The sequence below is a fragment of the Balaenoptera physalus genome (genome assembly GCF_965194825.1).
Source record: "Balaenoptera physalus genome assembly, chromosome: 10".
NCBI classification, from domain to species: domain Eukaryota; kingdom Metazoa; phylum Chordata; class Mammalia; order Artiodactyla; family Balaenopteridae; genus Balaenoptera; species Balaenoptera physalus.
Genome location: NC_138889.1, coordinates 24,102,706 through 24,129,382, shown reverse-complemented (window position 1 = coordinate 24,129,382; position 26,677 = coordinate 24,102,706). Strand labels below are relative to the sequence as shown.

The window sequence follows — 26,677 nt, the reverse complement described above, 5'->3', positions numbered from 1 at the left end:
CATAAAGAAAGTTCAGTGAAGGAACTCTGAAGAGAATGGGCTCTGCAATAAATTTTTCTTACAATCAAGGTAAAATATTAGGCAACATTAAGTACACTGGCCTTTAAGGTCCCTTCCAGCTCAAATTTCTTTTGATTTCTAACTTATTACTCTGGTTAAGTAAAGTCCCTTCAGAGATACAGAACAGTTCCTACACCTGAATGGGATGCAAAGAATAATCTGACTTCTCTTCACCAGGGGATGAGTTGAACTGTCCTTGCAGAAGAGATAACACACGGTGTGAACCCCAGATCCTAGAAACGGGCCAGGCACACAATAAGTATTCAGCTTTTTGAAAACAAATGAGCAATCATTTCCTCTCCTAGATCTTCACACCCTTCCTCTGCTGGCTACTTTCTTTCAGCTTATAAGCATCCTCAATATACCCACTGAAAAAGCTCTCACACCTATGACTCTTTGGATCTTCTTGTGGGTAACCTAAGTCTCTCCCACGCCGTCAAACACCTGTCCTCCCAAAAAGCCCAGATCTGTACCTTGGGCCCAGACCTGTCTACCAGGCCCCTCGAAAGCACTGAAGATGAAGTAAGATCCTCTCCCCAGCCCCAATCCCTTCCTACTGTGCTCTGTATCTCCCAAAAAGATGCAGCTGTAAACTGTCACCCACGCTTGCTGCCCTCCCTTTACTAACTGGTCACCAGGCCCCACCCATTCCCTCTTGGATCTCCGAAATCCAGTCCAACCTTTTACAACTTAAGTGGGACCCTTAGATTACAATTCACCTTGCACCCAATCAAGTGCTTTCCACATGGAGGTCCGAGTGAGTCTCTAAACCAGAAGTCCATCTCACTGTTGTTTAGCATTTCCCACAGCCTTCAGGATAAACATCCGAACTTCTGACAGGACAAAGAAGGCCCTTTTCTGTTTGGCCCCAGTAGGTTTCCAGTATCAACTCTCATTTCTTTCCCAAAACCGGAGTTCCACTCGTGTACCTTAGTTTTGCCATATTTTCTTATATTTCTCAAACTTTGACACACACTGCTCCCTCCTGCCACCCCAGGAGCTTCTACATATCCTTAGAAAGGATGGCACCTCCTCCAAGAAGCCTGAACTCTCCCTTCCAAGATTCTGTGCTCTGCAAAGGGGAAGGGGGGGGGGGGGGAAGGATAAATTAGGAGTTTGGGATTAACATATACACACGACTATATATAAAATAGGTAATCAACAAGGACCTAATGCATAGCACAGGGAACTCTACTCCATATCCTGCAATAACCTGCACGGGAAAAGAATCTGAAAAAGAATGGATATATGTATAACTGAATAACTTTGCTGTACACCTAAAACTAACACAATATTGTAAATCAAGTATACTCTAATATAAAATAAAAATTAAATTAAAAAAAAAAAAGATTCTGTGCTCTGCAGCACCAGAACTCACTTCTTCCAGAGCACTGACTACTGTGCCTGTGTTTACTTGCCGCCCAGTAGAAGGGGAGATTACCTAGGGCATCAGCATCGTCTCCAGCAGCCCTTGGTTCTGACAACTCATTCAAGTGCCAGGATACTTTACACACATAACCTGCTTAATTAATTCTAAGAACCCACAGAAAGAGTGGTTTTTAATGTCATTTTACAAGTGTGGGGATTGCAGTTCAAAAGTAACCTGGGCTTCCCTGGTAGCGCAGTGGTTGAGAGTATGCCTGCTAATACAGGGGACATGGGTTCGAGCCCTGGTCTGGGAAGATCCCACATGCCGTGGAGCAACTAAGCCCGTGCACCACAGCTACTGAGCCCGTGCACCTAGAGCCCATGCTCCGCAACAAGAGAAGCCACCGCAATGAGAAGCCCGTGCACCGCAACAAAGAGTAGCCCTCGCTTGCTGCAAATAGAGAAAGCCCACGTGCAGCAACAAAGACCCAATGCAGCCAAAAACATAAATAAATAAATAAATAAAAATAAAAATTTAAAAAAACACAAAAACACCATCACAGAAATATCCAGAATAATATTTGACCAAATAACTGGGCATTGTGGCCCAGACAAATTGACATGTAAAATTAACCACCTAAGCCATAGTTTTGTCATCTTTTACTGAGAAATTTGACTTATCTGAACTATTTTGATACCTAGAAGATACCTTCTAGAGGTAACACCCTCAGTTTTTTACATGGTAGGCAGCAGAGGGAAAGAGCCCATTTGCCCAGTCAGATGACACCTAAAAGGATAAAATTCTGTCTTCTCTCTCCAACCCACAAGGATGAATGCCAAAAACACGTCACTTATATCTGCTTTAGCTAACATATGATAGGTCTGGAACAGACCTATGCTCCCAGCAAGTCTCATGAAATGTTGTTTCATTAAGGGGAGACTTTACTTGCTAAGATTAGAAGCAAAAGAGGGTGGTGGATGAAAAACTGCCCAAGGATATAAGTTCATGCAAGGGAGCAGGAGAGACAATGGGTATCCGAAGATGTGCGCTCTGAGCCAACACTAATTCCACAGCATCAGGTTGTAATTCAGGGAGCCAAACTGCTGGGGTATTTTTCCCCCTCTTTTTTTCCCCCAAAGAGGGACAAATCAAGCATACTGACAAAGGAAGAGCATTAGTCACCACAGATAAACTCCTTTTTACAGGTGATATCGCAAATGATTTGGCTCAGTGTAGACTATGATTTGGCTCCACAAACCATAAGCTAGAGCATTTCATTCCAGGTCCCTCCTCAAATATCCATGATAGGTAGAAATGTGGCATCAGTAGTTTTTGAAATCTTCCCAGGGGATTGTAATAGGCAACCAGGGCTGAGAATCTGGAGATGTAGAGAGAATTTAAATTGAACTTTAGTTAAACAGTAAAACAAGCTCTGACTCTACTGGCTGGAGCTAGACAAGGGATATGGATTTAGTGGGATGAGAAGATAAAGAACACCAGGGAGTAAATCAAATGCTTTACACCTGTGCTTATTAGCTAATTGTTACTCAGATAATTCAATCTTACAGCACCTGAACCCTGAAATTCCTTAGCTCTGTTTAAAAAAAACTAACTCTTCAAGTACCTGAACTCTGAGAATCATGTAAATCATAAAGAAAAAGAAGAAATCTTACTTTTTTTTTTTTTTAAATTATTAGCACCTTTAATTATTATTAATTAATTAATTTATTTTTTTGGCTGTGTTGGGTCTTCGTTTCCGTGCGAGGGCTTCCTCCAGCCGCGGCAAGTGGGGGCCACTCTTCATCGCGGTGCGCGGGCCTCCCACCATCGAGGCCTCTCCCGTTGCGGAGCACAGGCTCCAGACGCGCAGGCTCAGCAGTTGTGGCTCATGGGCCTAGCCGCTCCGCGGCATGTGGGATCCTCCCAGACCAGGGCCCGAACCCGTGTCCCCTGCATTAGCAGCCAGACTCTCAACCACTGCGCCACCAGGGAAGCCCGAAATCTTACTTTTTGAATTAGTTGATTTCATATATACTGTTTCACTTTCATGATATTAACTAGATATCTTTCTTTCCATTTTATGTTTGAGGAAAGTAAAGCTTTAAAAATCTCAGTAACTTTCTCAAGGTCACTTGTTAAGGGTGTGGTAGGCAGCATAATGGCTCCTAAAAATGCCCTCACCCTAAATCCCTAGAACCTATTAATATGTTACCTTACATGGTAAAGAGGACTTTGCAGATATGACTGAAGCTATAGACCTTGAGATAGAAAGATTATCCTGGATTACCTCATGGAACAAATCTAATTGCATGAGTCCGTAAAAGCAGAAAACCATTCCCAACTGTAGAAAGAGAAAGAGAGAGATGTCCTAATAGAAGCAGAATCAGAGAGATGCAACATTTTGGGTTTTGTAGGTGGAGAAAGGGGACTCTGAGGCAAGGACTACAAGTGACCGCTGGAAGCTGATAAAGTCCAGGGAACAGAAACACCCCTAAGAGCCTCCAGAAAAGAATGTAGCTCTGCCAACACTTTTTTTTTTTTTTAACCATCTTTATTGGAGTATAATTGCTTTACAGTGGTGTGTTACTTTCTGCTTCATGACAAAGTGAATCAGCTATACATATTCATATATCCCCATATCTCCTCGCTCTTGCGTCTCCCTACCACCCTCCCTTCCCTATCCCACCCCTCTAGGTGGACACAAAGCACAGAGCTCATCTCCCTGTGCTTTGTGGCTGCTTCCCACTAGCTATCTATTTTACATTTGGTAGTGTATATATGTCCATGCCACTCTCTCACTTCATCCCAGATTACCCTTCCCCCTCCCTGTGTCCTCAAGTCCATTCTCTATGGCTGAGTCTTTATTCCTGTCCTGCCCCTAGGTTCTTCATAACCATTTTTTCTCTTTTTCTAGATTCCATATATATGTGTTAGCATATGGTATTTGTTTTTCTCTTTCTGACTTACTTCACTCTGTATGACAGTCTCTAGGTCAATCCACCTCACTACAAATAACTCAATTTCATTTCTTTTTATGGCTGAGTAATATTCCATTGTATATATGTGCCGCATCTTTATCCATTCATCTGTCGATCCTGCCAACACTTTTACTTGACTCAATTGAGACCAATGTCAGACTTGTAAGGTAATAAATTTACGTTGTTTTGAGTCACTCAATTTGTGGTAATTCGTATGAAAGCAATAAAAAACAAATACAGAGGTCCTACAAGAGCCAGGCTATATATTTATATTTAAGTATTTCTAAAATGAATTTAACCTTGTGATTGACAGCAGCAGCAGCTTCCAAGGGATCCCACCACACACCTGAGGCAAAAGCAGCCTAATAAAGAAGCAATGACAGCAGCAGGTCACTGCCCCACACCTGGGGTAGAGGGGGATTTGATCTACTGTAGCAGCAGCATAGCCTGAATGGGAATGCATCCTCCTGTGGCACTAGTCCCATCAACATTAGTCTAATCTGCTAGCATCTGCTGTGCCAACAGGCCCAACATATACAAACCCTCCAACTCAGTAGCATTAAGTGAGCCAGGGTCAGTGTTTCCTGAAACTCATATCCAATGGCACTGGAAAGCCCAGATATCACCTACTGTTAGGAAAACATAAAAAAAAAATAACAGAAGACTGGGAACTTCAGAAAGAAAAGGGGAACAATGGAATGGGTGAAAACAAATGGGGTAAATATAAGAGACTATCATTAGCCTCATGAGTTTCTTAAATTCTATATGATGGTCAAAGCAAAAATTATGACACCATCTGATGTGGTTCTCAATGTATATAAAGGAAATACTACAGAAAATCGTACTTTAAAACTGGGGACTATTAAGAGACCTAAATGGAAGTAAAGTATTGAAACTTCACTTGAAGTAATAAAACACTGATTCCAGTAGGCTATGATAAGTTACATATGTATAGTGTAATGCCAAAGCAACCACTAAGAAAACTATACAAACAGTATACACAAATGATTATAAGTAAATTAGATTAAAATGGACTTATCAAAAAATGTTTAAGTAACCCACAAGAAGGCAAAATAAGAGAAACCCAGGATTGAGAAACTAAGGTAAAAGACAAAACAAAAAATAAAATGGTAGACCTAATCTTTAACATAGCAATAATTACATTAACTGTAAATGATCTAAATAACCAAGTCAAAGACAGAGATTGGAAGACTAGAGGAAAAAATCACAAGCATGATCCAACTATATACTGTCTATAAGAAGCTTACTTTAAACATCATGATATAGGTAGTTCAAAGTAAAAGGATGAAAAAGATATATCACATGAACATTAATCAGAAAAAGCAGGAATGGCTCTATTAATATCAGATAAAGTAGATTTCAGAGCAAAGGAAATTATTAGGGGCAAAGAGGGTCATTACATAAAGATAACAGGAATAATCCACCTAGATGACCTAGTGATACTAAATGTGTGTGCACCAAACAACAGAACTTCAAAACACATGAAGCAAACACTGAAAAAGGTAAAAGGAGAAACTTTTAAATCCACAATTATTATTTGAGACTTCAACACAGCAATTTATAGAACTACCAGAGAGAAAAATCAGCAAGGATATGGAAGAACTGAAAACATCATCAATCAACAGGATATAACTGACATTTAAAGAACACACTCAATAAAAGCACAATACATATTCAAGTGTCCATGGAACATTCACTCATATACCATATACTGGGTGATAAAAAAACATTAGCAGATTTAAAAGAATTAAAATCATAGAGAGTATGTTCTCTAGCCATAATGGAATCAGACTAGAAGTCAATAACAGAAAGACAACAGGAAAATCTTCAATCACACGAAAACTAAACATCACAATTCCAAATAACTCATGGGTAAAAAGTCAAGGAAAAATTTTTAAATGCATAGAATAAAAGAAAATGGAGATATAACAGATCAAAGTTTGTGGAATGAAGTGAAAGCAATGCTGAAAGAGAAGTTTATAGCACTAAACTGGGAAAGAAAATATTTCAAAGCAATAATCTAATTTTCTATATTAAAATAGTAAAAACAGAAGAGGAAAAAACACTAAACAAGCAGAAAGAAGGAAATAATAAAGATGAAACAAAAATCCATGAAACGGAAAACAGGAAAACAGGGGGGAAAAAAATCCATGAAACAAAAGGCTGGTTCTTTGAAATAAACAATCTAATCAATAAAGATGTAGCAAGACTGATCAAGATAAAAAGAGAGATGGCACAAATCACAGATATCAGAAATGCAACCAGGGATACCATGACATATCCTGCAGGTTAATAAAGGACAAGTTATTATGAACAAGTCTACACTATAAATTCAAAAATGTAGATGAAATGGACCCATGCTTCTACACCCAAAACTACCAAAACTCAGCCAAGATGAAATAGATAATCTCAATTTTCCTGTAACCATTAGAAACACTGATTTTTCATTTAAAAACTCCCAAAAGAAATATTCAGGCTTAGATGTTTCACTTTTACCCAGGACTTAAAGAATTAACACCAATTTTACATGACTTGATAAGAAATAGAAGTAGAGGGAATAGTTCCTAATTAGTTTTATGAAGCCAGTATTACCTTGATACCAAAACCAGACAGGGATAGTACAGAAAGAAAAAAACTACAGACCAATATTTTTTATGAAATTGGCTGTAAAAATCCTCAGCCAAATATTAGCAAATTAAATCCAGAAATATATAAAAAGAATAATATACCATGACCAAGTGGTATTTATTCCAGTTATGCAAAGTTGGTTAAATATTTGAAAATCAAACAACGTAATCCACCATATCCAATAGATTAAGGGGGAAAAGTCATGTGATCCTATCCATTAATGCAGAGAAAGCATTTGACAAAATCCAATCCCATTCATGATTTTAAAAAAAGAAGAAAAAATACTCCAAGCAAACTAGGAATAGAAAAGGAACATACTGAAACTCATAAAGATGATCTACAAACAACCTATACCGACATTATATTTAACTGTGAAAGACTGAATGCTTTCTCTGTTAGATCAGAAACAAGGCACCGATATCTGCTCTCACCACTTTTATTAAATATATTACTGGAGGTTCTAGTAAGAAAATAAAGCAAAAATAAATAAATACATAAATTTAAAAGTTAAATTTTTTAAAAGTTTATTTAAAAGATAAAAGGACTATTCCTACTATGTTGAATAGGAAGGAATATATCCTACTGAAGGTTGAATAGTAATATATCCTATTATATTGAATAAGGAAAAGTAAAACTGTCTATATCTGAAGATGAGATGATAATCTAAATGGAGAAAATACCAAGGAATCCACAAAAAGCTTGAGAAATAATATTAGTTTGTAAATGTTTTAGAGTACAAGATCAACACAATTTTATCAAATTATGTATTAATAACAAATGTGTAGAAGCTTAAATAAAAATATGTGATGCCATTTACAACTGACCTAAATAAATACTTAAATATAAGCCCAATAAGACATTTATAGGACCTCTACACTGAAAATGACAAAATGCTGATGAAGAAAATTTTAAAAGTCCCAAACAAATAGGGAGACATACCTTGTTCATGGATTAGAAAACACAACATAATAAAGATGTCAATTCTCCCCAAGTTAAGAGGCTTAACACAATTACTCTTCAAATGCCCTCAAGGTTTTTGTGGATATAGACAAGCTTATTCTAACATTTATATGGTAAGAAGAGGCTGAAGAATAGCTAAAACAATTTGTAAAGGAAGATTAAAATGGGAGGAATTAATCTACCCAATTTCAAGATTTTGCAGTAATGATGGAGGGTAGATACATAGATCAATGGAATGGAACAGAGAACCCAGAAAGAGACTGACATAAATACATTTAACTTGTTTTTGACAGCAGTGCAAAAGCTATCAAGGAAGAATAGACTTTTCAAAAAATGGTACTGAAACAGTTGGACATCCCTCGACAAAAACAAACAACAAAAAATGAACCTTAACCTAAACCTTACACACTTTACACAAAAATTAAATCAAAGTGGATCATAATCTTCTTAAATGTAAAAGCAGGACATTTTTAGAAAAAAAAATAGGAGAAAATCTTTGGCATCTAGAACTAGGTGAATAATTCTTAGACTTGACACCGAAAGTATGATCAATAAAAGCAAAAACTGATAAATTGGATCTCATCAAAATGAGTTAAAAATGCTTCATAGAAGATCCTTTTAAGTGGATGAAAACTCAAATTACACAGTGGGAAAACATATTTGAAAATCCCATATGAGACAAATGACTTGTATCTATAATATACAAAGAACTCTCCAAACAACTTAAAAAAATCCAACTAGAAAATAGGCAGAAGACAGGAACAGACATTTCATGGAAGAGAATATACACATGGCAAAGAAGCACATGAAAAGATGTTCAACGTCGTTAGCCGTTAGGGAAATGCAAATTAAGACCATAATGAGATATCAGAGAATAACTAAAATTAAAGTATAGTGACAACATCAAATGCTGGCGAGTACGTAGAAAAATTATATCACATCACTGGTGGGAAAATAAAATGATTTAGCCACTCTGAGAAACAGCTTGACAGTCTCTTTTAATGCTAACAGTAGATTCACCCTACAATGCAGTAATTGTACTCTTGAGCATTTATCCAAAAGAAACAAAAACTTAATGAAGTTCCCACAGAAACTTACACATAAATGTTCATAGCAGTTTTATTTATAATAGCCAAAAACTGGCAACTACCCAAATGTCTTTCAATGGGTGAATGTTGAAACAAATTGTGATAAAATCTTATGATAGAATACTACCGAGCAACAACAAGGAACAAATTATTAATATATGCAAAAATTGAAATGAACTTCAAGGGAATGATGCCGAGGGAAAAATTTTAAAAAGCCAATCTCCGAAGATGAAGTAATTCATGATTATGTTTACATATTATTCTTAAAATAACAAAACTGTGCAGATGGAGAACAGATTAGAAGTTGCCAAGGGTTAGAGATGGGGGTAGAAGGTACAGAGGGGGAACTTTGTGAGGTTTTTGTGGTCCCAGTACAAATAATACAGCAAACTTGGTTTTAATCTCTAAAGATTTTTAAAAGCAATTCCTAATAAGAGGTGTCCAGATATTTAGCAATGGCAGCAGATTAGAGGTATAGCTCCCCAACATGACAACTTCGAAAGAGAGCTATACTATCAATACTAATTTAATGCATATGTTAATTTTAAAAAGGCCAGTCACAATACTTAAATGGTACATATATCTTAACGATATTATTCTGGGTATCCAGCTACACCAGATGGACTAGCAGGATTTTCTGTACATTCAATTCTTATTTAAGACAGTAAATCTTATAATAAGACAGTGAAAAAAAGAAAAAGAAAAAAAACAAACCTCAACTACAGTTGGATATTCTCATAGGAAGATGAGGTGAAAATATGTAGCAGCGGTTCAAACGCTTAAGCAGTGGCACCTAAATCTGGCTGCACATTAGAATCATCTGAAGCACTTTTTAAAAACCCCCACACCGACGGTTGGTCATCCTAGACCAATAAACTCATTTTAAATCTCCTCAGACGATGCCAATGTCTAGCCAGAACTGAGAACCAGCGGACTAAGCAGAAGGGGATGTTTCTACAAAGATCTCTTAACAGTAAGTCCTTTCACCCAATCAGATTTACCTCCCCGCAAAGGGGTAAAGAAGGCTAGATGTTGTCCATACTTGCTGAGCTTTAATTAGCACTTGTGACTTGCCCAAAACCTACATCTTGTTTCCCCTAAATTTCATGTTATTCCCTAAGTTTTTCAAACCCAGGGCTAAGGGGTTTGCCAGGATGAAATTTTAAGTGCTCACACAGGGGAAGTCCCTGGCAAACCAGGACAGCGGTCACTCTACATTGAAATGTAAAGCATCCTAAATAACCCTGCCACTGCTCCCAGATACTAGTCTGTGCCAACCAGTGGAGAAAAGGCATTCTCCATTACTACCACGGCAAATATACTGTACTTGCCTTGGCTAGTGCCTATCTTTTCCAGGCACCACTCCCCTTCACCTGCTGCTGGACGCTTTGGTCAGCTGACAATGCAGATATTTTCAAACTTTAAGGTGAATAAAAATCATCTGGAGGGCCTGTTATGACAGAGATCACTGAGCCCCACCAGAGTTGCTGATTCCATAGGGCTGGGACCGGGCCCTAAAACTGGAATATGTAACACATTATCAGGGGACGCTGGTAAAGCTGGTCAGGTAAAGTCTGGCAAAGCTGGTCAGGAAAAAGAAACCCGACGTGTCAGATCATGAAGTACGGAAGGGCAAGCCCGCCAGCAGTCCAGGCCCGGGGGGACCAGGGTCCCCAGCCCTACAGAGCCAACGGCAGCCCGGCTCGGGCGCCCCTCGGAAGCGCAGGGTCGCCGCGGCCGAGTCTGCGCCCCCGGCCGGCCCCGGCTCCCCTCTGCCCACCCTGCGCGCGGGGGCTGGAAACGGCCGCGGAGAACCAAGGCGGGGCGGGAAGGGGGTCTCCAAAGAGGGTCTGGCGACTCGAGTCGCTCCGTTTCTCAGTGGGCTCAGCGCGCGCCGTGGGGGAAGAGGGGCGGGGGTCCGGGAAGAGGGGACGGGCGGCACTCACGTAGACCGGCAGCGGCCACGGGTAGATGGCGGGCTCGGCCCCCACGGGCGACTCCAGCCTCAGCTTCTCCCCCATGTCTTCGCGCGCGGCCCCCGCACCAGGCTAGTCTGGCGGTTAGGGGAGGGCCGGGGCGCCGCCGGCGGGGGCGGGGCAGGCGGGCGGGCGGGAGGCTGAGGGGAGGGGGCCTGGCCTGGGCCTCAGCCGCCGCCGCCGCCGCGCTCCCGTCCGGCCCCCGGCTCCCTCTTTGTGGTCACAGGCCCGGGGCCTCCAGCTCTGCCGCCAACTCGGGCCGGCGTGAGGCAGCACAATGAGCCGGGGCCGGGCTGAACAACCCACTCGTGGCGAGCGCCGCCCGCCCCGTGGACACGCCCCCTCTCACGCACGCACGCACGCACGCACGTCTTCGGCTGCCCCCGGCCACCCCCACCGGCCCGAAGTGGGGACCCGGGGAGACCCTTCGGGCCCTGGGGTGGCGGGTTCGACTCCTGCCCTTGACGTACCGTGACACCCTCCCCCACCCAATAATAAGACTATAATTCCTCATTAAATATGACAGCCGGAATCCCGGCTTCTGTTCACAAAAATGCCGTGTATTTAGCCTATGCTAGGCACCAGACCCTGGACGCTCAGTACTGGCAAAAAAGGAAATGCCCTGCCCTCATGGCGCTGCCATTTTAATTGGAATAGTAGTGACAGTGGTCAAGGGAGAAAATAAAGTGTCATCATCGCCACGGGGATGGTTAATCTCATGTGCGCACTGCGTGGGGCCCCCGCAACCACAAACATTATTCCAGATGTGGCCAGGAAGGTATTTTTCAGAAGAGATGAACACTGAAATTGGTCCACTTTGCGTAAAGGAGATTGTCAATGCCACGGCGTGGGTGGGCCTCGTCCATCAGTTGAAGGTCCGGAGAGAAAAATGAGGTTCCGTAGAAAGAGGGAACTGTTCCTCCAATGGCCTTGGGACATCAGCTCTTGCCTGTGTCTCCAGCCCATAGTCCTGCCCTGACTTGCCTGCCTCACGGTCACATGAGTCAACTCCTTAAAACAAAACTATATATGTAAAAATACTGAATATATACAAGCCTATTAATTTGTATATGTGTGTATACATATTATATATATGTATACACATATGTTTGTATGTGCGTGCGTTTGTAGTATATGTGTAAGTACTATATACAGTATACATACAAGCCTATATATTTGTGTGTATATATTGTATACATGTATGTATGTGTATATATATAGTATACATATTATAAATGTGAACATGCTGTATATATACACACACCCATATATTGATATATGGGTGTGTATATATACACTGTATGTATGTATGTATACAATGTATATTTATACATAGGTGTGTATATATGTTGTATACCTGTATGTGTATATGTTTCTAGGTATTATATGTATATATGTATATACAATTATATACACACTTGCATATGTATTTATATATGTATGTACATGCGCATATTTACATATAGGTGTGTATGTATACATTGTATATATGTATGTGTCTATATCTTATATATATGATATATGTATGTATATATACGATGAATTTATATAGAGAGTACATATATATTTTTATGCTATATGGTTTTATATGTAGGTGTATATGTGTGTCTATATATATGTGCGTGTATGTATTGCATATATTATATGTGTATGTATGTATACTGTCTATATACACACCTAAATATCTTTGTATGTGTGTATATATGTATGATATATATGTACCTAGGTGTGTATATTGCATGTGTTATACGTATGTACACATACTGTATATATACAAACTATGCATTTTATATGTGTGTATATATGTATGTGTGTATTGTATATACTATATGTGTATATGTGTGTATGCATACTGCATATATACACAGCTGTATATTTTTGTATGCGTTTACATATGTACGTGTGTGTGTATATACACACACACCCTATGGATTCTGTTTGTCTGGAGTACCCTCACTGATACGGACACTTATGACAATTGAGTACCTGCTCTTTGCCAGCCAGGGAGCCAAAGGCTTGTCCTTTCGGTGTCTCCCTTAAGTGTCACAAGTCCCAGGAGGGAAGGTGATGCGGCTCCTACCAGTTGAGGTGCCTCAGGGTCAGAGAGGTGCACAGGGCGGGGGGCTGGAGCCTGGTGGAGCCCAGGTGGAGTTCTAGCAGCAGTACAGCCTAGCAGTCCCACTTCCCCGGGTGCTTCTCACAAAGACGCCGAGGGAGAGACGGGATCTGAAGGAGGGGATGAGGAAGCTTCCGTGTTACCCTGGGGGTGGGCTTACACAGAGCCATTCACATGCTGAAAAAGTATCCATTCTGCTCTTGTTTGTATGTTTACTCCCCTCCCCCAAATCTTTTAAAAACAGATTCTCTTGGTTGCTGGGAACACACACGGGGAAGTTGTGTGTGAGGGGGTGTGATCCAGGGGACGCGGAGAAGCCCCCCACTCACAGGGCCAGGAGTGGCTCAGCTTTGTGAGCTGAGGATGGCCCACGAGGTCCCAGAGAGAAGGGTCCCTGCTCCGTCCCTGCTCTGTGCACCCCACTCCCAGCTTGAGAAGCCCAGAGCCACCCCCGATCCCCAACACACACACACCAGGGAGGAGAGCCAGTCACCCTGGCTCCCAGGCTCCGGCTCCAAGGCTCCCGGCACTAGGAGCTATTTTCAGCTTTCATGCCCTAGGACACGGCCAGAGCTATTGTCTCCGGAAACTCTCTGTCTGTCTCTGCCCGCCCTCCCTCCCTCCCTCCCTCCCTCCTCCGCTTCTTCCCCTCCCGCTCCATCTGTCCTCCCCTCCACCCTGCATTTCTACACAGGATGGCTCACAGAAAGCTGCTCCCTGTGCCCACCTGCCACCATTCGATGGATGTCAAAGCAAGCCCTGGGGACTTCCCTGGAGGTCCAGTGATTAAGACTCCGAGCTTCCACTGCAGGGGACGCGGGTTCGATCCCTGGTCAGGGAAATAAGATCCCACATGCCGCACGGCATGGCCAAAAAAAATAAATGAATAAAAATTAAAGTTATAGTGATGAAACAGCCCTAGTGGTGCAAGGATGGGACGTATAGCTCTATGGTATAGAATAAAGGTCCGGAAACAGATATATGAGAACTTGCTATGATAGAAAGTGGGGAAATTAAGGAGTTTTCAATAAATGGCATTAGGACAATTGTATATCCATGTGGGAAAAAGTAAATTAGAAAAAAGAAAAAGCAAGCCCTGGTCAGGTGTGACCTTGGGCCCAGGGCCATTGGCGCACGTTGTCATGTGGGACACTCTTCCTTCGGCTCCTCCCTCCCTCCTGTGTCACTGTCACGTCCTCCAGAACCTTCCTGGACTCCCCTCCACAAGCCCGGGGTGTGGCCTCACCCGCCCTGGATCACCAGAATTCCAATCCCGGCCCACCCTTCCCCGCCAGGTAAAGAACTGTGCATGGTCAATAAGACCGTAGAGGTCACTGGCCATTGCTACTGCAGCTGGAATTGTTACTGTGTTTAGATAGGGTGACCAACACCCGCCCCCAGTTTGCCCAGGACCGCTCAGGTTTGAGCGCTGGAACTCTGGGGAAACCCTCAGTCCCAGGGAACCCCAGAAGGCTGGTCAGCCTATTTAGGACGGATCTTTCACTTGATCTCCCAACCCCCGAGAGCCAGAAAGGGCATCTCCCCCCTCCTTCCATTGTAACCTTCATTCATTCATCCACTCATCCCTTTATTCAACTCCTTTGTTCAGCAAGTATTTAGGAAGCATCTACTACACAGCAGACACTCTTCTAGGTGCTGGGGACATAACAGCATCCCTGTCCTCAAAGAGTTCACGTTCTAGCGAGGGCAGCAAACAGTAAACTGAGAAGGTGTGATTTATTACATGGGGATGATGTCTCGGAGACCACTGCAGGGCAGGGGAGGTGGGAGAGGAAAGGGGCAGTTCTAAACGCAGGCGCTGACGGGATTGGGACAGACCCTGCCCTGGGCCAGGCTGGTTGCTTCAACACAGCTGTCCTCGCCCAGGGCCATCCTGTGCCTCACCCAGTTCTTCCGTGATGTGTGGGGAAAATCTGTGGTTGTCACAACTGGGGGGGAGGGGCCCCTGGAATCAAATGGGTGCGGCCAGGGATGCTGCTAAACCCCACACAGTGCCCAGGAGGGGCCCTCAGCAGAGGATGACCCGCCCCGAATAACCCCAGTGCCGCGGGGGAGGCCCTGCACTAATATGATTCAGACCCGCTGGTGCCCCCAGCTTCCTGCACAGGCAGGGACTCTAACCGGGTCACCTCTGTATCCCGAGGTGACCTAGAGTGGGGCAGCCAGGAGAGCTGAGATGAGTATCGGGGGTGAAATGACATATCTCTGTGCCCACTCTCCCCGCCACACCCCAGGAGCGATGGCCTCTATCTCCTCCCTGTGCAGGTAGCTTTTCCCTGAGCCATTTCTTCTTGTCAAGGTCCCTGTCGCAGGTTGGGTTCCCCGAAGATGCCGTTGAGAGCAAGGATTGGAGTGCAGGTGGTTGATGTGAGACGTGCAGGAACAGATACAGCTGCCATAGGGTCCCGCAATTCCACTCCTGGGCATAGATCCGGAGAAAACTCTAATTCAAAACTATACATACACCCCTGGGATTTCCCTGGTGGTCCAGTGGTTAAGACTCCGTGCTTCCAGTGCAGGGGGCATGGGTTCCATCTCTGGTCAGGGAACTAAGATCTCACATGCTGTGTGACAATAAAAGAAGAAAGAAAGAAAAAAGGAAGAGAGAAAGAGAAAAACAGAGAAAGAGAGAGAGACAAAGAAAGAAAGAGAGAGAAAGAAAGAAAGGAAGAAAGAAAGAAAGAAAAGATACATGCACCCCAATGTTCATTGCAGCACTATTTACAATAGCCAAGACATGGAAGCTACCTAAATGTCCACTGATGGATGAATGGATAAAGAAGATGTGGTACATATATACAATGGAATATTATTCAGCCATAAAAAGAATGAAATAATGCTATTTGCAGCAACGTGGATGGACCTAGAGATTATCATACTAAGTGAAGTAAGTCAGAAGAGAAAGAGAAGTATCATATGATCTCACTTATATGTGAAATCTAAAATACGACACAAACGAACTCGTCTAGGAAACAAAAAAAGACTCACAGACATGGAGAACAGACTTGTGGTTGCCAAGGGGGAGAAAGAGTGAGGGAGGGTTGGATTGGGAGTTTGGGGTTAGCAGACGCAGACTATTAAATATAGGATGGATAAACTACAACGTCCTACTGTCTAGCACAGGGAACTATATTCAATATCCTGTGATAAGCCATAATGGAAAAGAAAAAAGTTTTATTTATAGGTTCCATCCCTAACTGAGCTGGCCCATCCCCTCCCATGGTTCTAAGTGCAGCCCGAGGCTGCAGACTTCCCACCGTGGTCTTCAGCTCCAGAGCAAGCCAACTGCAAACCACCCACATCTTCCCGGGGTCTGGCAACTCTCCTTTGCTACTGATTCCAAGACACATCCAGATAGCAAAAATGTGACCATGAAAAGACACTCAGGCATGTTCAAATCAGGGAAATAACATTCTTATCTCTGTTCAGTACTCCCTTAATTTTAGAATAGCTTAGAGTTACAAAAAAGTTGCAAAGATCTGTACAGAGTGTACAGAGTGCCGTGGACCCTGACCCAGTACCCCTATTTCCAACACATTAGTACGTTAGTACGACATGTTTATCCAACTAAGGAACCAAGATGGATACATTGTTATTAACTAAAGTCCACACTTTATTAGAATTTCCCTAGTTTTCCCCTAACATCCTTTTTCTGTCCCAGTCTCCTCTGGGCTGTGACATTTCTTAGACGTCCCTGGGTTTTGATACCTTGAAAGTTTTGAGGAGGACTGGTCAGGTATTGTGTCCCTCAATTTGTTTGTCTGTTTGTTTTCTGATGTTTTTCTTATGGTTGGTCTGGAGTTATGGGGTTTGGGGCGGAAGGTCCAGACAGAGATAAAAATGCCATTCTCCTCAGGTCACATCAAGGATACACACCATCAACGGGACTTATGACAAACTATTTTACCCTTGATCACCTGGCCAGTATCGTCTTTTTCGTGTGTGGCTGCATTGGGTCTTCGTTGCGTGCAGGCTTTTGTAGTTGTGGCACGGGGGCTCAGTAGTTGTGGCTCCCAGGATCTAGAGCGCAGGCTCAGTAGTTGTGGCCCATGGGTTTAGTTGATCTGTGGCACCTGGGATCTTCCCGGACCAGGGCTTGAACTTGTGTCCCCTGCATTGGCAGGCGGATTCTTTTCTTTTCTTTTTTTCTTTTGCAACCCAAACTTTAATCCGAAGGATTCTCACAAAACATATTACAAATGGCAGCATGAAAAAAAAAAATTGCACAGTGACTCAAAGTTCAGCTCTACAATATACTCTTAATCTGGCAGGACATTGGTATCTTGATAATCTCAAATTTCCAAAAAATATTACAAAGAGCTATGTATTCATGTACAGCAATCATAGAGGGGACTTACGACCTAACTCAAAGGTAAACTAACTTCCTTGAAACTTCTTAGATTCTAAACTCCCTGGACAACCTCTTGTCCAGTGTGAAGACTAGTGGAATTTTTAAACCCCTAATCTAGGGTAAGGGTGCAGCTTTAAGTTTTACCTGCTGCCTTGTGTTCACAGCACCTTTTAAAGACTGCTTGCTTAACTACAGCTGCATGCCATATCCCAGCTACAGAAAGTCTTTTCAATGTTTGCCAGTGTTGTTTCCATAATAGTAAACATCACACTTTAGGTGGGCAGGAGTCAGAGTTTTATTATCAGTCTAGGCAAGACCAAAAATTCAAAGCAAATTCAATTTTGCTTAAGGGAACATTGTAAGGTAACAATTCTTCACATTACATGCCTCATATGACCCATTTCAAACCAGAGAGATTGACACCTTTATCTGTCACTGGGTCAAGAGACAAATGTGAACAGCTAAAACATTTAAAAAGTGCACCAAGCTTCGCAAATCTCAAACACAACTTGAATTTTCTGTACATACTCCTGTCAAATGAAGTTATTTCCTGTACACCACTCCTCTTGCAAAGTGGTCTTCTATTTCCTTTCATTTGGCCTAGATCGGCTAGGAGACGTAGAGAAAGATCGGGACGGCTTGTGATTTCTCTCGTGGGACGGTGATCTCTCTCTTCTCCTATATCTAGAAAGGGACCTGATCTGGCTGAGGGAGAAGCTTCTCCGTCTCAGAGATGTGTTGGAGATGGAAGACTCCTCCTCCGGTAATCATCTCGAGGGCGACGACCCCAAGAAGGAGGTGGTCACGATTTCGACTTCTCTTTTCCCCATTTGACAGGTGCACTCTTACTCGGCAGCCACCTAGCGTCCTCCCATCTAGTTCTCGGACAGCATCGGCTGCATCTCGGGGATCTTCACGTTCAACAAGAGCGAAGCCGGGAGGGTTTTTAGCAACCCACACACTTCAGAGTGGTCCATAACAGCCTAAAGCTCATTCCAAATCAGCCGTGTTACCACTGTTTCCAAGATTCCCTACATAAACTTGACAGTCCAACGGACAGGAATCACGATGCAAGACCCTCGTGGCTCCTGGGTTTCATGGGCCACAGGGTGGTTCCAAGCCTCTAGAATCTGGCAGCTGAATCTGCTCACACAAGTTGTCCTGTGGGGATGCTTTTCCCCCTATGTGTCCAGCCCGGGGCCCTGCTGTCTTGGCCCGGCCTCCCGGGTGAGAAGGTGAACCCCAGCTCCCTGGAGCAGACACTCAGAGCCCTGGTGACTGGACTCACGGCTGACGGGGTTGGAGCGGCGGCTGGACAAGTGTGGCCAGCCTGGTGGTGTTTGGCCCCGTCTGCAGTTCCAGTTCCAGCTGAGAAAGAGCCTCCCTGTGCTATTTTCTCCTGGTTGTGTAAGGATCCCCGGTGTCATTTGACAGAAATGTAGATGGTGTGTTCTTTCTCTCTTTTCTCCCTGCTTCCTCTCCTCCCTCTCTCCCTCCCTCTCTCCCTCTCCCTCTCCCTCCACCTCCTTCCCTCTCTGGAGAGGGAAGGAGGTGGAGGGAGAGGGAGAGAGAGCAGGGGAGGGAGGGGGAGAGGGAGAGAAAGGGGGGGAGAGGGAGAGAGGGATAGAGGGAGGGAGGGAAAGACATCTCTCCCTTCCTCTCTCCCGCTCCCTCCCCCCTCCCTCTCCAACTTTCCCTCTCCCTCCGTCTCTCCATCTCCCTCACTCCCTCCCAGAGAGGGAGAGATGAGATGGAGGGAGAGGCAGAGACAAGGGAGAGGGAGAGAGGGAGAGGGAGAGGGAGGGGGAAGAGAGGGAGAGAGGGAGAGGGAGAGGGAGGGGGAAGAGAGGGAGAGAGAGAGATGTCTCTTCCTCCCTCCCTCTCCCTCTCTCCTCCTTCTCTCTCTCTCCCTCACCCTCTCTCCCTCTCCCTCCCTCCATCACTTTCCCTCCTTCTCACTCTCCCTCCCTCTCCCTCTCCCTCTCTCCCTCCCAGAGAGGAAGAGACAGAGGGAGAGGGAGAGGGGGGAGAGAGGGACACGGAGAGGGAGGGAGGGAGACAGAGAGGGAAGCAGGCAACCTCTCTCCTTCTCCCACTCCCTACATCCTTCTCCGACTCCCCCTCTCCTTCGCTCCCTCCCTCTCCTCTCCCTCCATCTCTCCCTCTCCTTCCCTCCCTCTAGGAGAGGAAGAGGAAGGGAGGGAGAGGGAGAGAGGGAGGTGGAGGGAGAGGGAGAGAAGTCTCGACCTCCTTCCCTCTCCCTCCCTCGCCCTTTCCCTTCCTCTCTCCCTCTCCCTCTCTCCCTCTCCCTCTCTCTGTCTCTCCCTCTCCCTCTCCCTCACTCCCTCCCAGAGAGGGAGAGATGGAGGAAGAGGCAGAGAAGAGGGAGAGGGAGAGAAGAAGAGGGACAGATAGAGGGAGAGGGAGAGGGAGGAAGAGGGAGAGGGAGAGAGGGAGAGGGAGAGGGAGGGGGGAGAGAGGGAGAGAAGGAGAGAGGGAAAGGGAGGGAGGAAGAGACCTCTCTCTCTCTCCCTCTGTCCCCCCTCCCTCTCCCTCTCCGTCTCTCGCTCTCCCTTGTCTCTGCTTCTTCCTCCGTTTCTCCATCTCTGGGAGGGAGTGAGGGAGATGGAGAGACGGAGGGAGAGGGAGAGTTGGAGGGAGAGGGAGAGGGAGGAGAGGGAGGAGAGGGAGGGAGGGAGAGGGAGAAAGGGAGGGAGAGAGGGATAGACGGAGGGAGCGAAAGATGTCTCTCCCTCTATCCCTCTCCCTTCCTCCCTCTCCTCCCTTTCCCTCTCCCTCAGTCTCTCCATCTCCCTCACTCCCTCCCAGAGAGGGAGAGACGGAGGGAGAGGCAGAGACTGAGGGAGAGGGAGAGAGGGAGAGGGAGAAGGAGGGGGGAGAGAGGGAGAGAGAGAGAGGTCTTTTCCTCCCTCCCTCTCCCTCTCTCCTCCTTCTCTCCCTCTCTCCCTCATCCTCTCTCCCTCTCCCTCCCTCCATCACTTTCCCTCCTTCTCACTCTCCCTCCCTCTCTCTCTCTCCCTCCCAGAGAGGGAGAGACAGAGGGAGAGGGAGAGGGGGAAGAGAGGGACACGGAGAGGGAGGGAGGGAGACAGAGAGGGAAGAAGGCACCCTCTCTCCTTCTCCCTCTCCCAACCTCCTTCTCCGACTCCCCCTCTTCTTCGCTCCCTCCCTCTCCTCTCCCTCTGTCTCTCCCTCTCCCTCCCTCTCCCTCTAGGAGAGGGAGAGGAAGGGAGAGGGAGAGGGAGAGAGGGAGGTGGAGGGAGAGGGAGAGGGAGAGAAGTCTCGCCCTCCTTCCCTCTCCCTCCCTCGCCCTTTCCCTTCCTCTCTCTCCCTCCCTCCCTCTCCCTCCCTCTGTCTCTCCCTCTCCCTCCATCTCTCCCTCTCCCTCACTCCCTTCCAGAGAGAGAGAGATGGAGGGAGAGGCAGAGACGAGGGAGAGGGGGAGAGGGAAGAGGGAGAGAGGGAGAGAAGGAGGAGAGAGGGAAAGGGAGGGAGAAAGAAACCTCTCTCAGTCAACGCTGATGCTTGGAAGGCCTGACCTCCCTGCTGCCTTCCAGCCTGGGACCACAGCCGGGAGATGAAGTCTGCGGGACCCTGGGCGGCGGCGGCGGGCTGCACAGGAACCTCCTCTGACGCCCTATCTCTCCTCGTTTACGAGGCAGCCGCCAGCTCCCCTCCCTGACTCCCCAAGATTTGGGGCTTTTTTAATATGTGTCGATAATGCCATGAGCTACTATTTAACTTTTCCACGAGGACCCATCTCCCGAAATGCAGTGGTTTTCAGCCTTGGCTGCACTAGGGAACCCCCAGGGAAGGGAGAGAAGTCTCTCCCTCCCTCTCTCTCCCTCTCCCTCCGTATCTCCTTCTGGCTCTCTCCCTCTCCCTCTGGGGTGATGCCCGATGAGCTCAGATTCGCAGATGTTCCCCCCATCCCCTCTCTGTGCCTTGCATGGGGTCTGGGCCTTCTCACTGTGGCCCGGGTACAGCCTTGACATTCAGACATCGGTTCCTGCAAGGACACTTGCGTTTGTTCCATACCGCGTGTGGCTGCAGTCTGTGCTTCTCCCGTTTAGCATCTTCAGTAGATGGGGGCTGTGCATGAGCCCTTCATCTTCCCCGCAGACACCACTGGTGCTTGCTCGGCCTCGCGGGTGATGCGGGGGGCACGGGGGACAGTCCTGTGTCCCCACCTTCTTGGGCTGCAGACAGGCCACGTTGGTCCTGTGGTGACTGGGGGCTCCCAGGAGAACCCCACCGCAGACCTGGAGAGGTGGCCCCAGAGAAGTTGGCGTACGCCTGGGGCCGGGCCTCACCAGCCAGCCCCGGGCCACCTGCAGCAACAGGCCTCTCGCCGTCCAGGGCTGGGAGTTCGGGCGCCGTGGGAATGAGCTGCTGTCTGCACGGCAGCCGAGTTTGTATTGTTGAGCCCGGGGAGGCCCCTGGGTGGCTCCTGGAGAGCCTGGTCGCATTTCTTCCTGCTCTTGGCCTTAGAGCTCATCACGGTTCACGCCGTTTCTGGTTCCAAAAGGACCTGTGTTCATAAAGACCACGTGTTAGGACAGCACCAAAGTGTCTAGAAATCCGGGCCAGGAGGAGGAGGGAGGGGGGTTGGCTGTGCCCGCCAGTGGCCTGAGAGCCCTGCCCGCCTGCAGAGACCTGGCCCGGGGCCTGTGGGGAAGGCGTAGCCCACGGTCCCCAGCGCTGGCCATCTCTGGGTTCCAGGAGAACTGCGCGATCCTCGGGGAGCTGGTGAGGCTGCAGGCTCAGAAGTGCCGTCTGCTGGGGTTCAGCACGCGTGCCGACCCCGTGCTGGAGATGAACATGGCCAAGACCAGCCAGCTGGTGGCCACTTTCCTAGGTAACCTCGCCTCCCTGAGTCCCAGTGGGGACGGGGGTCAGGCGGACCTTGACTGGACGTGGTGCTGCCTGAGACCCCACTGTGTCAGCCCTTGGGGGTCGCCTTCCCCAACCCTTCATTCTGCCTCGAGGGGCGTGGGGTGAGGGGCGGCTGGGGGGGCTGCCACAGGGACATAGCCGAGCCTCTCCCCTCCGCCCGCAGATGAGCTGGCCCAGAAGCTGAAGCCCCTCGGGGAGCAAGAGCGGCCGTAATCCTGGAGCTAAAGAAGGCTGAGTGCCAGAGGCGGGGCCTGCACTTTGACGGGCCCATCAACGTCTAGGACCTGCGCTACTACATGAAGCAGGGGGAGGAGACACGCTACCACGTGGACCAGTACCTGCTCAATGAGTCCTTCCCCATGCAGGTGGTCACGCAAGGGCGGCTGGGCATCTCCCAGGAGCTGCTGGGGCTGACCTTCGACCTGGAGAAGGGCACCAACATGTGTCACGAAGATGTGAGGCTCTACACGGTCCGGGACGCGGCCTCGGGCAAGGTCATCCATCGGCAAGTTCTACCTGGACCTCTACCCTCGGTGCATGCGTGGGGGAACCTGTCGGCCGTGGACCGGGTCTCCTCTGTGGAAGCGGGGCCTCACCCGCGTACCTCTCCAGGGAAGGGAGGTCCGGGCACATGGCCTGCTTTGGCCTGCAGCTGGGCTGCCTGCAGCAGGATGGGAGGCGCCAGATTGCCATCACGGCCATGGTGGCCAACTTCACCAAGCCTGTGCCCAACCCGCCCTCCCTGTTGCAGCATGATGAGCTGGAGACCTACTTCCATGAGTTCTGGCAAGCGATGCACCAGCTCCGCTCCCAGGAAGATGCGGGCGCGGGGCTGCAGGCAGGGGGCGGGGAGGGCCCGGGCTCTCCCGTGGTCCTCAGGCAGTCCCTTGCCACCGGATTCTTCCGCTGATGTCACCCCGCACGTGGCGACGCCCTTGGTGTCAGTTTCCTTCATCAAACCCCACACACTGGGCGCGTAAACATCGGAAGTGGATGTCCTCGAGACTCTGGAGGCTGGAAGCCCCAGATCAAGGAGTCAGGACTGATTACCTGCATGTTAAATACATGTATTCAAGAGTTGCCTTCAAAAAAGACAAACGACAAGAAAGGCACGTTGCCTGCGACTCTGGTGATAGCCGGTGATGAGAACCAGAGGGTAGGCTCTGGGGCCGGGAGCACCACGCCCTGTGAGGCCCTAGGGCTGCTGCCAGTCTCGGTGGAGGCTCAGCAAGTCCCAGTGACTTCCCCACGGGGGGGGGGGGGTCCCCAGCTCAGCGTCTGGGCCCAGGACCCAGTGCTCGTTCAGTCTTCCTGCGGTCAGCCCTTCGTCCTGAGAGCGATGCTCTCACAGGCTGCACCGGAGTGCATGGGGACACTTTACTGAGCTCTGCAGCCATCACTACTGCTCTGTTCTGGAACATTTCCCTCACGCCAAAAATGTCCCTCACGCCCTTACTGATCATTCCCTCCCCTCCCCTGCCCCTGACAACCAGGAACCCACTCTGACTCTGAGGATCGACCTGTTCTGGACGTTTCCCCTCAGTGGGGTCACACCCTGTGTGTCCTTCTGTGTCTGACTTCTCTCGCTGAGCATCGTGTTCTCAGGGTGCATCCACGTGGCAGCGAGTGTCAGGGCTTCACACCTTTGCGTGGCTGAGGGCCGGAAAAAAGACAAACGAAAAGAAAAGCACGTTGCCTGCCACTCTGGTGACAGCCGGTGATGAGAACCAGAGGGAAGGCTGTGGGGCCGGGAGCGCCGCGCCCTTTGAAGCCCTGGCGCTGCTGCCAGTCTCGGCGGGGCACGGGCAGCGCCGTCCCCCAGGAGCTGCTGGACAAGCTCAACCAGTCCCGGCTGGCCAACCCCGGTGCGGCCGGGCCGAGGGAAAGGAAAGGGGCTCCCGGACCGCCCGGCTGAAAGCGCGGCCTGGACACAGTGCCAGCCCCCCGTCTCCTTCCTCCCGCCCTCCAGGCCTCTTCAACCTGTGTCAGATCGTCCTGGCCAAGGTGGACCAGGCCCTGCACACGCAGACGCCCTCGGACCCGGCCGAGGAGAATGCCCGCCTCTGCCAGGAGATCCTCGGGGTCCCAGCCACGCCAGGTAGCCAAGCGCGTGCCGGGCCCACCTTAGCGGTCGGTTGGCAGCTACTGCCCAGGTCAAGAGGATCCTCTGGCGGTGTGTGAAGGGGGACCGGCTGACGGGCTCTGGCCAAGGCCCGCTGATCTCTGGCCTCTTCCTGCCTGGGTTCCTGGGCTGGTCCTTCCAGCTGTGGCCCGCGGAGTCCGAGGGTGGGGTGGGCGTATCTGCACATGCTTTCTGGAGAGCCTGGAAGAGGCAGGAGAGGGCTTCATAGCCCGGACGGAACTCGTCGACGAGGTTTGCCAGTGCATGTCGGTGCGGAGACACAGTTCACTCCCTCGTGAGCGCTTTCACCCGCGCTATACCTGTGCTGGAGGGCGAGCCCTGACTCATCCCTCGGAGCCTCGGGCAGCTGACCTTGTAAGAGGCTTAGGGGTGAACCCTCGTGAGCTTCAGCAGAAAGTCGGCAAAGATTGATTTGTGTCCCTCCACTGAGTTGCCCACAAGGTCTCCGTTTTCTACAAGTGTTGGGCCAATACTCCCTCTAGTGGCGGGGGACTCAGACAGGGCTGCTTTGAGGCCCCAAGCTCTGGGGAAGGGGCACAGAGCGGCCAGGGGGCCGGGCAGGAGCCTCTCCGCGTGTGTCCCAGGGACCCACCTGCCTGCGACCTTCGGCCGCCTGGCAGGAAGCTACGACGCCCAGTCCTACGGCTACCTGTGCAGCGAGGTGTACTCTGCGGACACGTTCCACACACGCTTCAAGCAGGAGGGCGTCCTGAGTGGCAAGGTGAGAGGCCGGCCTGCCGTGCAGACCACCACGGAGGTCCTTGGCCTGGGCCTAGATGCTTGTGCCGCCCGCCTGGGCCTACCGGGCTCTGAGGGCCCTGCCTTGGACCCCCTGCTCCCCTGCCCTTTGTTCAGTCACAGCAGAGGTGGCCACACCCACACCCTCAGTGAAGGCCGAGCTCCACCCTCCTGCAGCCCCACACCCTCAGTGAAGGCGGAGCTTCACCCTCCTGCAGCCCCGCCCCTTCTCGGCAGGTTGCCATGGACTACAGAAGCTGCATTCTGAGGCCAGGGGGCTCCAAGGATGCCAAGGGCATGGTGAAGCTCTTCCTGGCTTGTGACCCCACGCAGGATGCCTTCCTCCTGAGCAAAGGGCTGCAGGTTGAGGGCTGCAAGCCGCCGGCCTGCTGACAGCACGGGGTTTTGGCCACCCAGTCGGGCCGGGTGCCTTAGCGCCCCGTTGGGGTGGGGGAAGGGCCGGTGTCCTCCCAGCCCCTGAGTCCCCAGCGGCCGGCCTAGGCCAAAAGTCTCCACCTGGAAGTGTCTGGAGAGCCTGGCATCAAGGCTCCCCCTTGTTGCACTAATGCAATCCCTTCCTGGGGAGCTTTCCTGGTAACAAAACGGTTCTTTGAAAATGCAGCCATTAATAAAAAGACTCTACTCCTGGTCTCTGCCTGCCGTCCCTTCCACCACAGCAGTGGCATGGGGGCCGTCACACTGGGGGGAGTTCTGACCTTGGTCGGGGATCAGCCCTGGGGCCGTGGTGACGCGTCTGGGTCACTGGGAGACAGCTGAGCTGTGGGGTGAGTTCAGACACAGATGGTGCCCCTCACCCCAGCCGGGCAGGCTCTCCAGTGAGGGGATGTCAGTTTCCTGCCGGCCTCTTGCCAGGCACTGTTTGGCATGTCGGGGGCTGTGATTGGCTGGAGCTGGTTCTGGCGGTGGGCACAGCTGCGGGAAGCCCGGCTGTGGCTGTCCCTGTCCCCGTGCCCTGTCCTCCTGCTCACGGCCGGCCGGCTGGCTCCCTCCGCTCGTCGGCAGCTGCTGAAGTCTGGACCACAGCAAGGGGCCGCCTTCCTGGGTCCTAGCAATTCTGCCCAAAGGCCTTAGGGATGTGTTTTGGCGGCAGTAGGAATTCAGAGAGGGTGCTGCCCCACTGGAGCGCTAGGGTGGGTCTGGACCGTCCCGTGTGTCCTTCCCTGGCCTTTGAGCTCCTCAGGAGCCCTGCCTCCGGCCCTTCGCCCCCACAAAGGACGCCAGGCAGCGGAGCGAGGGCGCGGGCAGCGCCCCGACCTTCTCCCCGGGGCCCAGGCGGGCAGGCTGTGCCAC

At 48.7% G+C, this 26,677-nt stretch overlaps 1 protein-coding gene and 1 long non-coding RNA gene across 2 annotated transcripts; one reads left to right on the top strand and one right to left on the bottom strand.

Moving 5' to 3' along the window:
- Positions 1–21,133: 21,133 nt before the first annotated feature.
- LOC309636466 lies at positions 21,134–23,440 on the bottom strand. Its single transcript, XR_014250018.1, has 3 exons — positions 23,258–23,440; positions 22,824–22,907; positions 21,134–22,120 (listed from the first exon to the last, which is right to left on the bottom strand). It is a non-coding gene; the product is annotated as an uncharacterized lncRNA (long non-coding RNA).
- A 569-nt stretch (positions 23,441–24,009) lies between these two features.
- On the top strand, positions 24,010–25,759 carry LOC309636465 (thimet oligopeptidase-like; the record flags this gene model as incomplete). Its single annotated transcript, XM_082409609.1, has 4 exons — positions 24,010–24,350; positions 24,455–24,583; positions 25,213–25,349; positions 25,604–25,759. The coding sequence occupies exons 1-4, from the start codon at positions 24,206–24,208 to the stop codon at positions 25,757–25,759; spliced, it is 567 nt and encodes a 188-aa protein (XP_082265735.1). The 5' UTR covers positions 24,010–24,205.
- Between the last annotated feature and the right edge of the window lie 918 nt (positions 25,760–26,677).